This window comes from Oncorhynchus nerka, linkage group LG11 (assembly GCF_034236695.1).
Source record: "Oncorhynchus nerka isolate Pitt River linkage group LG11, Oner_Uvic_2.0, whole genome shotgun sequence".
Taxonomy (NCBI): domain Eukaryota; kingdom Metazoa; phylum Chordata; class Actinopteri; order Salmoniformes; family Salmonidae; genus Oncorhynchus; species Oncorhynchus nerka.
The window spans coordinates 50,078,498-50,093,108 of NC_088406.1; the positions used below are offsets into that span (position 1 = coordinate 50,078,498).

The 14,611-nt window shown below is 45.4% G+C and overlaps 1 protein-coding gene across 1 annotated transcript in view; it reads left to right on the top strand.

Annotated features, from left to right (window-relative positions):
• Positions 1 to 14,611, top strand: part of LOC115137506 (cell adhesion molecule DSCAML1-like) — a 53,256-nt gene that overhangs the window by 16,891 nt on the left and 21,754 nt on the right. The window contains exons 10-15 of the mRNA XM_065024628.1: positions 3,053 to 3,258; positions 3,555 to 3,651; positions 6,450 to 6,578; positions 7,121 to 7,288; positions 8,039 to 8,109; positions 8,302 to 8,542. Coding sequence (XP_064880700.1) covers positions 3,053 to 3,258; positions 3,555 to 3,651; positions 6,450 to 6,578; positions 7,121 to 7,288; positions 8,039 to 8,109; positions 8,302 to 8,542 — 912 coding nt within the window. The remainder of the gene's footprint in view (positions 1 to 3,052; positions 3,259 to 3,554; positions 3,652 to 6,449; positions 6,579 to 7,120; positions 7,289 to 8,038; positions 8,110 to 8,301; positions 8,543 to 14,611) is intronic.

Here is a 14,611-nt window from a genome sequence, read left to right on the forward strand (position 1 = left end):
GACTGCACTTGAAGGAAACTTTCAAAGTCCTTGATATTTTCCGTATTGACTGGCCTTCATGTCTTACAGTAAAAACGGACTGTCATTTCTTGCCATAATATGACTTGGTCTTTTGCCAAATAGGGTTATCTTCTGTATACCACCCCTACCTTGTCACAACACAACTGATTGGCTCAAACACATGAAGAAGGAAAGAAATTCCGCAAATGAACTTTTACCAAGGCACACCTGTTAATTGAAATGCATTCTAGGTAACTACCTCATGAAGCTGGTTGAGAGAATGCCAAGAGTCTGCAAAGCTGTCATCAAGGCAAAGGTTGGCTACTTTGAAGAATCACAAATATATCAACTATAATTTGATTTGTTTAACACTTTTTTGGTCGATACACGATTCCATAGGTGTTATTTCATAGTTTTGATGTCTTCACTATTATTCTACAACGTAAAAAATAAAGCATAACCCTTGAATGAGTAGGTGTGTTCCAACCTTTGACTGGTACTCTAGTTCTTATCATTGACTATAGTTTTATACTTTACTGTGATGCTCCTTTATCATACAGAGACACGTTTCCCAAAACATATACCCTACCGTTGAAAAGTTTGGGGTCACTTAGAAATGTCCTTGTTTTTGAAAGAAAATCACATTTTTTTTGTCCATTAAAATAACATAAATACAGTGTAGACATTGTTAATGTCGTAAATGTCTATTGTAGCTGGAAACGGCAGATTTTTTATGGACTATCTACATAGGCGTACTGAGGCCCATTATCAGCAACCATCACTCCTGTGTTCCAATGGCACGTTGTGTTAACTAATCCAAGTTTATAATTTTAAAAGGCTAATTGATCATTAGAAAACCTTTTTGCAATTACGTTAGCACAGCTAAAAACTGTTGTTCTGAATAAGAAGCAATTAAACTGGTCTTCTTTAGACTAGTTGAGTATCTGGAGCATCAGCATTTGTGGGCTTGATTACAGGCTCACAATGGCCAGAAACAAAGAACTTTCTTCCAAAACGTACAGTATATTCTTGTTCTGAGAAATGAAGGCTATTCTATGCAAGAAATTGCCAAGAAACTGAAGATCTTGTACAACGCCATGTACTACTCCCTTCACAGAACTGAGGCCCCGGTGCACAACTGAGCAAGAGGGAAAGTACATTAGAGTGTCTCATTTGAGACGCCTCACAAGTCCTCAACTGGCAGCTTCATTAAATAGTACCCACAAAACCCCAGTCTCAACGTCAACAGTGAAGAGGCGACTCCGGGATGCTGACCTTCTAGACAGAGTTGCAAAGAAAAAGCCCTATCTCAGACGGGCCAATAAAAAGGAACGATTAAAATGGGCAAAAGAACACAGACACTGGGCAGAGGAAGATTGGAAAAAAGTGTTATGGACAGACGAATCTAAGTTTGAGGGGTTCGGATCACAAAGAAGAACATTCGTGAGATGCAGAAAAAATGCAAAAAATGCTGGAGGAGTGCTTGATGCTATCTGTAAAGCATGGTGGAGGCAATGTGATGGTCTGGGGGTGCTTTGGTGCTGGTAAAGTGGGAGATTTGTACAGGGTAAAAGGGATCTTGAAGAAGGAAGGCTAACACTCCATTTTGCAATGTCATACCATAACGGCACTTATTTGGAGCCAATTTCCTCCTAGAACAGGACAATGACCCAAAGCACAGCTCCAAACTATGCAATATCTATTTTGGTAAGAAGCAGTCAGCTGGTATTCTGTCTATAATGGAGTGGCCAGCACAGTCACCGGATCTCAACCCTGTTGAGCTGTTGTGGGAGCAGCTTGACCGTTTGGTACGTAAGAAGTGCCCATCAATCCAATCCAAATTGTGGGAGGTGCTTCAGGGAACATTGGTTGAAATCTCTTCAGATTGCCTCAACAATTTGACAACTAGAATGCCAAAAGACTGCAAGGCTGTCATTGGTGCAAATTCAGGATTCTATGACGAAAGGAAAGATGGACACAATTATTATTTCAATTTAAAATAATTATTTATAACCTTGTCAACGTCTTGACTATATTTCCTATTCAATTTGCAACTCATTTCATATACGTTTTCATGGAAAACAAGAACATTTCTAAGTGAACCCAAATTCTGAACGGTAGCGTACATCACAAAGACTGAAATATAACACATTTGTTTGACATAGAAACACCAGATTTTTGGCTTTTAATTATTATTTATTCGTATAAATTATCAAAAATGTAACATTCCACCCATGAGGCCACTAGGTAACGTGACTTTATTATGATTATGAGTAAGAAACATTTATTCTAGTGTCAAAATGGACTATTAAGTGTAAATAGGATACATTTGGTCATACAGTTAGTCCCGTTCAAAACTGAGATTTACAAGATCATTTAAAAAAATATATGTAACGGAATGAAGGGTGTGTAGCAGTTTTCCTTGGGTTGGGTTTAATTTCAATCCTGCCCACATACCCACAGCTGACAACACCTAAGTAATCATCCATTTGGAGCACAGCTGCAAGTGACCCAATCATAATGCCCATGGTGAATTTGGTTTGACTTTGGATATCCCTATGGGGCTAGTTAGGGACCATCAGTAAATTACACAATGTACATGGGACAATATTTTAAACGTTCAATGGCTCCAAATTTCAATGACTTAAAAACCTCAAACTAATGATATACCAATGATATATATATATATATATATATTGACAGTCCCTAACTAGCCCCACAGATAGGCTATCCAAAGTCAAACCAATGGTGACACACTGGCCAGCTGAAGCTAGTTGGCCAAAGAAGTTGGCTAGCTTGCTAGCCAAGGCTAAGTCCAGACACAAGACTTGGTTACGCTGTTTCAATCTCATTCTCAGTCGCATTTCCTAATGAGGAGGATTAAACCCTAAAATGATCTTAGTGCGAAAGTTGAATCTTATATTTTGGTGGAAACTCATGTATGATGAAAAACTCTGCCTGTATTTCCCTGTCGGACCCTGTCCCATTATTTCCCTTGTCATTCCCGCCATCCATCCCACCTTCATTCTTCCCTGCATCGTTCTCTCTCCAGTCCCAGCAATGATCACGTCGCACCCCAACACCACCATGGCCATTAAGGGCCAGATTAAGGAGCTGAACTGCACAGCGAGGGGGGAATGGCCTATCATCATCCGTTGGGAGCGCGGTGACACGGTCATCGACCCCGACCGTAACCCTCGCTACGCCATCACCACCAGCCCCAACGAGAAGAGTGACGAAGTATTGTCTACGCTGAAGGTAAGTCACACACATATATACTGTAGACATATACACACACACACACACACACACACACACACACACACACACACACACACACACACACACACACACACACACACACACACACACATATACAGTCAGACACAGAAACACACACACACACACAGATAACACACACGCCATTTAGAGGGTTAGGATATCAGATATGAGGATTTGAGATCAGATGAGCTGTGTATGGAAGTGGCTTTACGTAGTCTGCCCCTCTCTCTCTCTCTCTCTCTCTCTCTCTCTGTCTCTCTGTCTCTGTGTAGCTGAAGCCAGCAGAACGTGGTGACTCGGTCTTCTTCTCCTGCCATGCCATCAACTCCTATGGAGAGGGACGGGGACTCATCCAGCTCACTGTGCAAGGTCAGTGGGTCAGACAATCAGCCAGATGGAAATGTTTGGGTCACATTCATTAGCGCACACCGTATCAAAGCGTTTTGCAATGGAAAATGCTAGTTCAGGTAATCATCCCTGTTTCAGTCCGTTTTCTTCCGTTTGTTGCCTAGTGAATAGACAACTACCTGCTTACTGTGACGTGAATCGGGAGAGAGCAAAAATCAGTACAGGATCTCTTTCTTTCACACTATGCGAATGTTCTATTACATTTACATTTAAGTCATTTAGCAGACGCTCTTATCCAGAGCGACTTACAAATTGGTGCTTTCACCTTATGACATCCAGTGGAACAGCCACTTTACAATAGTGCATCTAGGTCTTTTAAGGGGGGAGGGGAGAAGGATTACTTTATCCTATCCTAGGTATTCCTTAAAGAGGTGGGGTTTCAGGTGTCTCCGGAAGGTGGTGATTGACTCCGCTGTCCTGGCGTCGTGAGGGAGTTTGTTCCACCATTGGGGGCCAGAGCAGCGAACAGTTTTGACTGGGCTGAGCGGGAACTGTACTTCCTCAGTGGTAGGGAGGCGAGCAGGCCAGAGGTGGATGAACGCAGTGCCCTTGTTTGGGTGTAGGGCCTGATCAGAGCCTGGAGGTAGTGAGGTGCCGTTCCCCTCACAGCTCCGTAGGCAAGCACCATGGTCTTGTAGCGGATGCGAGCTTCAACTGGAAGCCAGTGGAGAGAGCGGAGGAGCGGGGTGACGTGAGAGAACTTGGGAAGGTTGAACACCAGACGGGCTGCGGCGTTCTGGATGAGTTGTAGGGGTTTAATGGCACAGGCAGGGAGCCCAGCCAACAGCGAGTTGCAGTAATCCAGACGGGAGATGACAAGTGCCTGGATTAGGACCTGCGCCGCTTCCTGTGTGAGGCAGGGTCGTACTCTGCGGATGTTGTAGAGCATGAACCTACAGGAACGGGCCACCGCCTTGATGTTATTTGAGAACGACAGGGTGTTGTCCAGGATCACGCCAAGGTTCTTAGCGCTCTGGGACGAGGACACAATGGAGTTGTCAACCGTGATGGCGAGATCATGGAACGGGCAGTCCTTCCCGGGAGGAAGAGCAGCTCCGTCTTGCCGAGGTTCAGCTTGAGGTGATGATCCGTCATCCACACTGATATGTCTGCCAGACATGCAGAGATGCGATTCGCCACCTGGTCATCAGAAGGGGGAAAGGAGAAGATTAATTGTGTGTCGTCTGCATAGCAATGATAGGAGAGACCATGTGAGGTTATGACAGAGCCAAGTGACTTGGTGTATAGCGAGAATAGGAGAGGGCCTAGAACAGAGCCCTGGGGGACACCAGTGGTGAGAGCACGTGGTGAGGAGACGGATTCTCGCCACGCCACCTGGTAGGAGCGACCTGTCAGGTAGGACGCAATCCAAGCGTGGGCCGCGCCGGGAGATGCCCAACTCGGAGAGGGTGGAGAGGAGGATCTGATGGTTCACAGTATCGAAGGCAGCCGATAGGTCTAGAAGGATGAGAGCAGAGGAGAGAGAGTTAGCTTTAGCAGTGCGGAGCGCCTCCGTGATACAGAGAAGAGCAGTCTCAGTTGAATGACTAGTCTTGAAACCTGACTGATTTGGATCAAGAAGGTCATTCTGAGAGAGATAGCGGGAGAGCTGGCCAAGGACGGCACGTTCAAGAGTTTTGGAGAGAAAAGAAAGAAGGGATACTGGTCTGTAGTTGTTGACATCGGAGGGATCGAGTGTAGGTTTTTTCAGAAGGGGTGCAACTCTCGCTCTCTTGAAGACGGGAGGGACGTAGCCAGCGGTCAGGGATGAGTTGATGAGCGAGGTGAGGTAAGGGAGAAGGTCACCGGAGATGGTCTGGAGAAGAGAGGAGGGGATAGGGTCAAGCGGGCAGGTTGTTACGGCCGGCCGTCACAAGACGCGAGATGTCATCTGGAGAGAGAGGGGAGAAAGAGGTCAGAGCACAGGGTAGGGCAGTGTGAGCAGAACCAGCGGTGTCGTTTGACTTAGCAAACGAGGATCGGATGTCGTCGACCTTCTTTTCAAAATGGTTGACGAAGTCATCTGCAGAGAGGGAGGAGGGGGGAGGGGGAGGAGGATTCAAGAGGGAGGAGAAGGTGGCAAAGAGCTTCCTAGGGTTAGAGGCAGATGCTTGGAATTTAGAGTGGTAGAAAGTGGCTTTAGCAGCAGAGACAGAGGAGGAAAATGTAGAGAGGAGGGAGTGAAAGGATGCCAGGTCTGCAGGGAGGCGAAGTTTTCCTCCATTTCCGCTCGGCTGCCCGGAGCCCTGTTCTGTGAGTCGCAATGAGTCGTCGAGCCACGGAGCGGGAGGGGAGGACCGAGCCGGCCTGGAGGATAGGGGACATAGAGAGTCAAAGGATGCAGAAAGGGAGGAGAGGAGGGTTGAGGAGGCAGAATCAGGAGATAGGTTGGAGAAGGTTTGAGCAGAGGGAAGAGATGATAGGATGGAAGAGGAGAGAGTAGCGGGGGAGAGAGAGCGAAGGTTGGGACGGCGCGATACCATCCGAGTAGGGGCAGTGTGGGAAGTGTTGGATGAGAGCGAGAGGGAAAAGGATACAAGGTAGTGGTGTGCTATCTGGAAATTAAAAGGGTTGTTTGGCTGTCCCCATTGGAGAACCCTATTGGGTTCCAGGCAGAACAATATTTGGTTCCATTTAGAACCCTTTCTACAGAGGGTTCTACTTGGAACCCAAAATGATTCTACCTGGAACTAAAAAGGGTTCTACCTTTACATCTTTCTCCTTTCCTTTCTTTCTTTCTCTCCCTCTTACTCTCTCAGAGCCCCCTGACCCTCCAGAGTTGGAGGTGAGGGAGGTGAAGGATCGGAGTATGAACCTGCGCTGGACCCAGAGATTTGACGGCAACAGCATCATCACCAGCTACGACATTGAGTACAAGAACAAGACAGGTATGCCAGGGGTCAGCGGGGGTTAAACTGGGGATTGACTGTTAGTCGGTACTGAGAACATAACTATAACCGACTAATGTATCTTCTCTCTTTGGTGCGCACACACACACTAACACAAACACACACATACATATATATACACACTCACTCACTCACTTACATACACACACACACTCTCTTACACACACACACTCTCTCTGACACACACACACACTAACACAAACACACACATACATATATATACACACTCACTCACTCACTTACATACACGCACACACTCTCTTACACACACACACACTCTCTCTGACACACACACACACTAACACAAACACACACATACATATATATACACACTCACTCACTCACTTACATACACACACACACTCTCTTACACACACACACTCTCTCTGACACACACACACACACTAACACAAACACACACATACATATATATACACACTCACTCACTCACTTACACACACACATTCTCTTACACACACACACTCTCTCTGACACACACACACACTCATAAACACACGCAGATCCATGGGAGTTGAAGCATGCCACCCGTAAGATCTCTCCCACCAATAACCAGGCCAACATCGTGGATTTACACCCTGCCCAAGTCTACAGCATCCGCATGTTCTCCTACAATAAGATCGGACACAGTCAAGCCAGCAAGGAGCTCACCATCAGCACCGAGGAAGCGCGTGAGTCTAACACAACCACACACACACACACACAAAGTATTCAGACCCTTTGACTTGTTCCACATTTTGTTACGTTGCAGCCGTATTCTAAAATGTATGAAATAAAACAAAACCCTCAGCAATCTATACCACATAAGGACAAAGGACATATTGCCAGTTTATTGAAAATAAAAAAACAAATACCTCATTTACATAAGTATTCAGACTCTTTGCTATGAGACACGAAATTGAGCTCAGATGCTTCCTGTTTCCATTGAGTTTCCATTGATCATCCTTGTGATGCTTCTACAACTTGATTTGGAAAGGCACACACCGGTGAGAGCAAAAACCCAGCCAATGAGGTTGAAGGAATTGTCTGTAGAGCTCCGAAACAGGATTGTGTTGAGGCATCATTGAAGGTCTGCATCATTGAAGGTCCCCAAAAACACAGTGTCCTCAATCTTAAATGGAAGAAGTTTGGAACCACCAAGACTCTTCCTAGAGCTGGCCACCCAGCCAAACTGAGCAATCGGGGGAAAAGGGCCTTGGTCAGGGAGGTGACCAAGAACCCGATGGTCACTCTGACAGAGCTATTGAAATCCTCTGTGGAGATGGAAGAAGCTAACAAAATGTGGAAAAAGTCGAGGTGTTTGAATATTTTCCGAAGGCACTCTGTGCAAGCACACACACAAATACGCACAAACAGATATCGACGAGATGACCTTAGTCAATCGTTTTCAGTGCAGTCAATCTCTCTTTTCCTCCCGCCAGAGCCCGATGGTCCTCCTATGGAGGTTTTCCTCCAGCCTATGACCTCGCAGAGCATCCGCGTCACCTGGAAGGTAAACCACCTGTAGATTCAAGACTATTACAAACATCATAGCAATATGACATGAGATGCTCTTTACAGGTCGAGGCCCAGTCTGAAATTAAAACCTAGAATCACATATCTGTTCACGCCACAGAACTCTATCAATGTCAATTTTTATCCTCTTTTATTCTCACATCCCTCTCTTGTCCCTCTCTCCCTCTAGGCCCCTAGGAAGGAGCTTCAGAACGGAGTGATCCGGGGTTACCAGATTGGTTACCGTGAGAACGGGCCGGGCAGTAACGGCCAGTACAGTATCGTTGAGATGAAGGCTACAGGGGACAGTGAGGTGTACACCCTGGACAACCTGAAGAAGTTTGCCCAATATGGAGTGGTGGTCCAGGCCTTCAACAGGGCCGGCACAGGCCCCTCCAGCTCTGAGATCAACGCTACCACACTGGAAGATGGTAGGGGGCATGGAACACACACACACACATACAAGACATACGCGCACACACACACACACACACAATCCTTGATTGATGTTCTAATGTGTTTTCTTAGCAGGAGCCCTAATGTAGACATGTCTATTCTACCACACCCAGAAATCTGCTCCTTTTATTCTTTGTCCCCAACGCTCTAGGCGACCAGTTTTGATAGCCTTTAGCCGTACCCTCATCCTACTCCTCCTCTGTTCCTCGGGTGATGTGGAGGTAAACCCAGTTTCATGCATGTCAACATCAGAAGTCTCCTCCCTAAGTTTATTTTACTCAATGCTTTAGCACACTCCGCCAACCCTGATGTCCTTGCCGTGTCTGAATCCTGGCTTAGGAAGACCACCAACAATTCTGAGATTTCCATACCAAACTACAACATTTTCCGTCAAGATAGAACTGCCAAAGGGGGAGGAGTTAGCCTGCAAAGTTCTGTCTATACCCAAACAGTTTGAACTTCTAATTAAAAAATGTACCTGTCCAGAATAAGTCTCTCACTGTTGCCGCCTGCTATCGACCCCACTCTGCTCCCAGCTGTGCCCTGGACACCATTTGTGAATTGATCACCCCCGATTTAGCTCCAGAGTTCGTTCTGTTAGGTGACCTAAACTGGGATATGCTTAACACCTCGGCAGTCCTACAATCTAAGCTAGATGGCCTCAATCTCACACAAATCATCAAGGAACCCACCAGGTACAACCCTAAATCAGTAAACATGGGCACCCTCATAGAGATTATCCTGACCAACTTGCCCTCCAAATACACCTCCGCTGTTTTCAATCAGGATCTCAGCGATCACTGCCTCATTGCCTGTATCCGCTATGGGTCCGCGGTCAAACGGCCACCCCTCATCACTGTCAAACGCTCCCTAAAACACTTCTGCGAGCAGGCCTTTCTAATCGACCTGGCCCGGGTATCCTGGAAGGATATTGACCTCATCCAATCAGTCGAGGATGCCTTGTCATTCTTTAAAAGTAATTTCCTCACCATCTTAGATAAGCATGCCCCGTTCAAAAAAGGCAGAACTAAGAACAGATATAGCCCTTGGTTCACTCCAGACCTGACTGCCCTTGACCAGAACAATCTGTGGCGGACTGCAATAGCATCGAATAGTCCCCTCGATATGCAACTGTTCAGGGAAGTCTGGAACCAATACATGCAGTCAGTCAGGAAAGCAAAGGCTAGCTTTTTCGAACAGAAATTCACATCCTGTAGCTCGAACTCCAAAAAGTTTTGGGACACTGTAAAGTCCATGGAGAATAAGAGCACCTCCTCCCAGCTGCCCACTGCACTGAGGCTAGGTAACACGGTCCCCACTGATAAATTTCAATAAGCATTTCTCAACGGCTGGCCATGCCTTCCTCCTGGCTACTCTAGAATATGTGGACAACTATAAGTACCTAGGTGTCTGGTTAGACTGTAAACTCTCCTTCCAGAATATTGGAGAAGTGGTTTACCCATACATTTCCATTTTGGATAGATAATTCTTTGTGTTGGTTTTCCCAGAAGTGGTTAGAGTCTATTGATTCTTCAATTACATTGAGCTGATGTCTGACGTGCTGTTCCTTTTCCCGTAGTGTATTTCTGTATCGTTTTCGTGATTCACCATAGTAAAGGCGTAGACTCAGGTTTTCCGGGTCTCGGTTTTTGGTTGGACAGGTTTCTCAATTTCTTTCTTAGATTTTTGCATTCTTCATCAAAACATTTGTCATTGTTGTTCATTTTCTTTGGTTTTCTATTTGAGATTTTTAGATTTGATAAGGAAGCTGAGAGGTCAAATATACAGTGAAGATTTTCTACTGCCAGGTTTACACCTTCACTATTACAGTGGAGCGTTTTGTCCAGGAAGTTATCTAAAAGGGATTGAATGTGTTGTTCCCTAATAGTTTTTTGGTAGGTTTCCACACTATATTCCTTCCATCTATAGCATTTCTTAATATTATTCAGTTCCTTTGGCTTTGATGCTTCATGATTGAGTATTGCTCTGTTCAAGTAGGCTGTGATTTTTGCTGTGTCAGTGGGCTGACTGAACACTCTGAGAGACTGTGTTGAGGTCAGTGATAAAGTAGTCTACAGTAATTCTGCCAAGAGATGAGCTATAGGTGGTACCTACCATAGGAGTCCCCTCGAAGCCTACCATTGACTATGTACACACCCAGCGTGCGGCAGAGCTGTAGGAGTTGTGACCCATTTTTGTTGGTTATGTTGTCATAGTTGTGCCTAGGGGGGCATATTGGGGAGGGAATACTGTCACCTCCAGGCAGGTGTTTGTCCCCCTGTGTGCTGAGGGTGTCAGGTTCTTGTCCGGTTCTGGCATTTAGGTCACCACAGACGAGTACATGTCCCTGGGCCTGGAAATGATTGATTTCCCCCTTCAGGATGGAGAAGCTGTCTTCATTAAAGTATGGGGTTTCTAGTGGGGGGGGTATAGGTAGCACACAGGAGGACATTTTTCTCTGTTAAGATCATTTCCTTTTGAATTTCTAGCCAAATGTAAAATGTTCCTGTTTTGATTAATTTAATGGAGTGAGTTAGGTCTGCTCTATATCAAATTAGCATACCCCCTGAGTCCCTTCCCTGTTTCACACCTGGTAATTTGGTGGATTTGACTGCCAGCTCTCTCTAACCAAGAGGGCAACCAGTGGGTCTGTCTCCTCTATACCATGTTTCTTGTAGGATGACAATGTCTGTATTTCCGATTTATTTCTTTGATGAAGTCTAGGTTCCTGCTTTTAGGCCAAAGGCAGATGACCTCAGGCCTCGGATATTCCAGGATGAGATATAGAGAGTATATTTCTCTCTCTCTACCCCCATCCCTCTCTCTCAGTGTCTGGGTGATCTCTCCAACACTCTCTTCTGTATTTCTCTTTCACTCACTTTCTCTCTCACTCACTCGCTCAAAAAAATGCCATTTGCTTTATTGGCATGACTTAACAATGTACATATTGCCAAAGATGACTTTGGATATTTATAATATTAAAATAAGAAGAATCAAAATTGTCACTGGAACAACCGTAACAACAATAGCCAAGGGTCAAAATAACCACACATTGAACAATAAGCATTCAGTAGAGGACATGTGCAGGTTGATTGGTCTGTCAGACACTGATAAGTCAGTCCCTCAACTTATGGCAGGCAGCAATGTAGGGCGCTGCCAACCCACAGCTCTCTGTGTCCTCCCCCAACAGGACGGGTATTCTATTCTCACTAGAGAGGTCTTTGAATAAGGGTTTCAAATTTGGGGAAATGACACTCTCTAATTGTTTTATATTTTTTACATTTAGTCAGGAAATGCAGCTCCGTCTCAGGTTCTGCTGTTGTGCAGTGGTTGCACAGCCTTTCCTCTACAGGGAGCCATGCTTTCATCTGTCTACCCTTCTCAATGGCAAGGCTGTTCTCACTGAGCCTGTACTTTGTCAAGGTTTTTCTAAGGTTTTGATCAGTAACCATGGTCAAATAGTTAGCCACAGTGTACAGTCGATTTAGGGCCAGATTGCACTGCATTTTGCTCTGTGCTTGTGTTTGTGTTTCCCAATAAGCAATGTAGTTTTGTTTTGACTGTGTTGTAAGTTGGTTTATTCTGATTGATTGGATGTTCTGGTCCTGAGGGCTTCAGTGTGTTAGTAGAAGAGGTTTGTGAACTCAGCCCCAGGACCAGCTGGATGAGGGGACTCTTTTCTTTGCTCAGCTCTGCAGGGCTTGGTAATCATATGACAGGGGGTCACTGTATTTTAGATGTTTCCAAAACTACATTTTTTGAGTTTTTATTATTAGTGGATATTGGCCTAATTCTGCCCTGCATGCATTGTTTATAGGAGAATCTTACAGAACTCTGCATGCAGGGTTTCAATGGGGTGTTTGTCCCATTTGATGAAATCTTGTTTGGAAGTGGACCCCACACCTCACTGCCATAAAGTGCAATTGGTTCAATGACACATTCAATTGGTTTAAATTCAAATTTAAATACCTATTAAAATGTGAATTTGTTTTTTAATGGCATGCCCTGCATGCTTTCTCTCTCAGCTCATTCACTGCATCATCAAGGTGTCCAGTTGAGCTTATTTTGAAACCTAAGTAATTGTAGTGTGTGCAGTACTCTATATTTTATACCAATTGAAAACTTTGGTCTTTGTGTCTGGATGATCTCTAGCAGGGTGTCTCTCCAACACTCTCCTGTGTATTCCTCCTCTCTGTCGCTCTCTCTCTCTCTGTCTCTCTGTCTCTCTCTCTGTCTCTCTCTCTGTCTGGGTGATTCTCTACCGGGGTGTCTCTCCAACACTCTCCTGTGTATTCCTCCTCTCTCTCTGTCTCTGTCTCTCTCTCTTTCTGTCTCTCTCTCTTTCTGTCTCTCTCTCTTTCTGTCTCTCTCTCTTTCTGTCTCTCTCTCTTTCTGTCTCCAGCTCTGTCTGGGTGATATCTACCGGGGTGTCTCTCCAACACTCTCCTGTGTATTCCTTTTCTCTCTCTCTCTCTGTCTCTCTGTCTCTTTCTGTCTCTCTCTCTTTCTGTCTCTCTCTCTTTCTGTCTCCAGCTCTGTCTGGGTGATATCTACCGGGGTGTCTTTCCGACACTCTCCTGTGTATTCTTTTTCTGTCTCTCTGTCTCTCTGTCTCGCTGTGTCTCTGTGTCTCTGTCTCTGTCTTTTTCTCTGTCTCTCTCTCTGTCTGGGTGATCTCTACCGGGGTGTCTCTCCAACACTCTCCTGTGTATTCCTCCTCCCTCTCTTGATGTTTTTCTCTTGTTATGAAATATGAAAACACACTCTATGAATACACACGCTAAAGAATACACACACACACACACACAGTTGGCTGAAGCCCTATTGGTCCAGAGCATTGCTCTTCCCAGTGGCTGTCTCCGTGGTGACAGTGATATTGATGGCCATTATGATAATAGTGATAACAACAAGCATACTAAAAATAATTCTAATTAGCTTGTCTCTCTCTTTCTGTTCGCTTCCTGCCGTAATTATCCACAGCTGAACGCATTGTCTCCCTGCTCCCTCTTTTCATCTTTTTCTTCTTCCTCTCCTCCTATGCCTGCATTCCCTCTCCTCCTCCCCTCTCTCTCTCTCTCTCTCTCGCTCCAAAAAAAACCACCTTTCATTTGTCTCTCTGCCTCTACTCCCTCACAAGCTGCCTCACATCTCCCCCCACACACTCTTTCACTCTAGTCTCTCCATACTTCCTTCCCTTCTTGCCTGTTTTGATGTTTTCCTGGTTCTTCTTTATTCCTCTCCCACTTTGTCTCTCACCTCTCTGTCTCTCGTGATTCCTCCGCCCTTCCCTCGCTCCTCCCTCCTCCTTTGTGTTGTATTCGGGGTGAATTGATAGTAGTAGGTTGTGATGGTGTCAGGTCTGGATCGTTGCGAGTGGTAAGGAGCAGGTTATGATTGTGTCAGGCCTGTAACGTTAACGTCCACTGGGGGTTGTGAGCAGAGAAGGACCCTCAGACCTAATAACACAAGCACCTCATTTCTCTTCTCCCTCCCTCTCTCCCTTCCTCCCCCATTTCGTCCTCCACAACTCCCTCTCTCGCCACACCAGCTGTGGCTTCCCTATCGTTGCAAGCCAACTCCACTGCTTTCATTTCTCTCTTTCTCTCTTTCTCTCTTTCTCTCTCTTTCTCTCTTTCTCTCTCTCTTCTCTCTCTCTCTTTCCATTCAGTCCGCCTCCATCCAATCATCCTGTTCCTCTTCTTTCTTTCACAAGTCCAGATCTGTTCATCCTCAATAGTGGTGTTATTCACCCAGTGAAAGCCCATTGGTCAGCGAGCCAAGGGCAGCTGATAGATAGAAGGGGCACCTGGGAGAAGTGAGACAGAGGAACCTTTTTGACGCCAACGTCTTCACATCAGAGAGGACAGATGGGTCTTTAATTGATTTAGAGTCATCACTCATCTGATGTTTAGATATTTAGGCTAATCTATGGTTTGGGTTATGTTTTTACATGTGTAGGTTTTACTACTTGGTGTCTAGGAAATGGTCCCTAGCTGTTGTGTTCAACATGTGGTATGTTGATGGGTCCTGATCATAATCTCTCC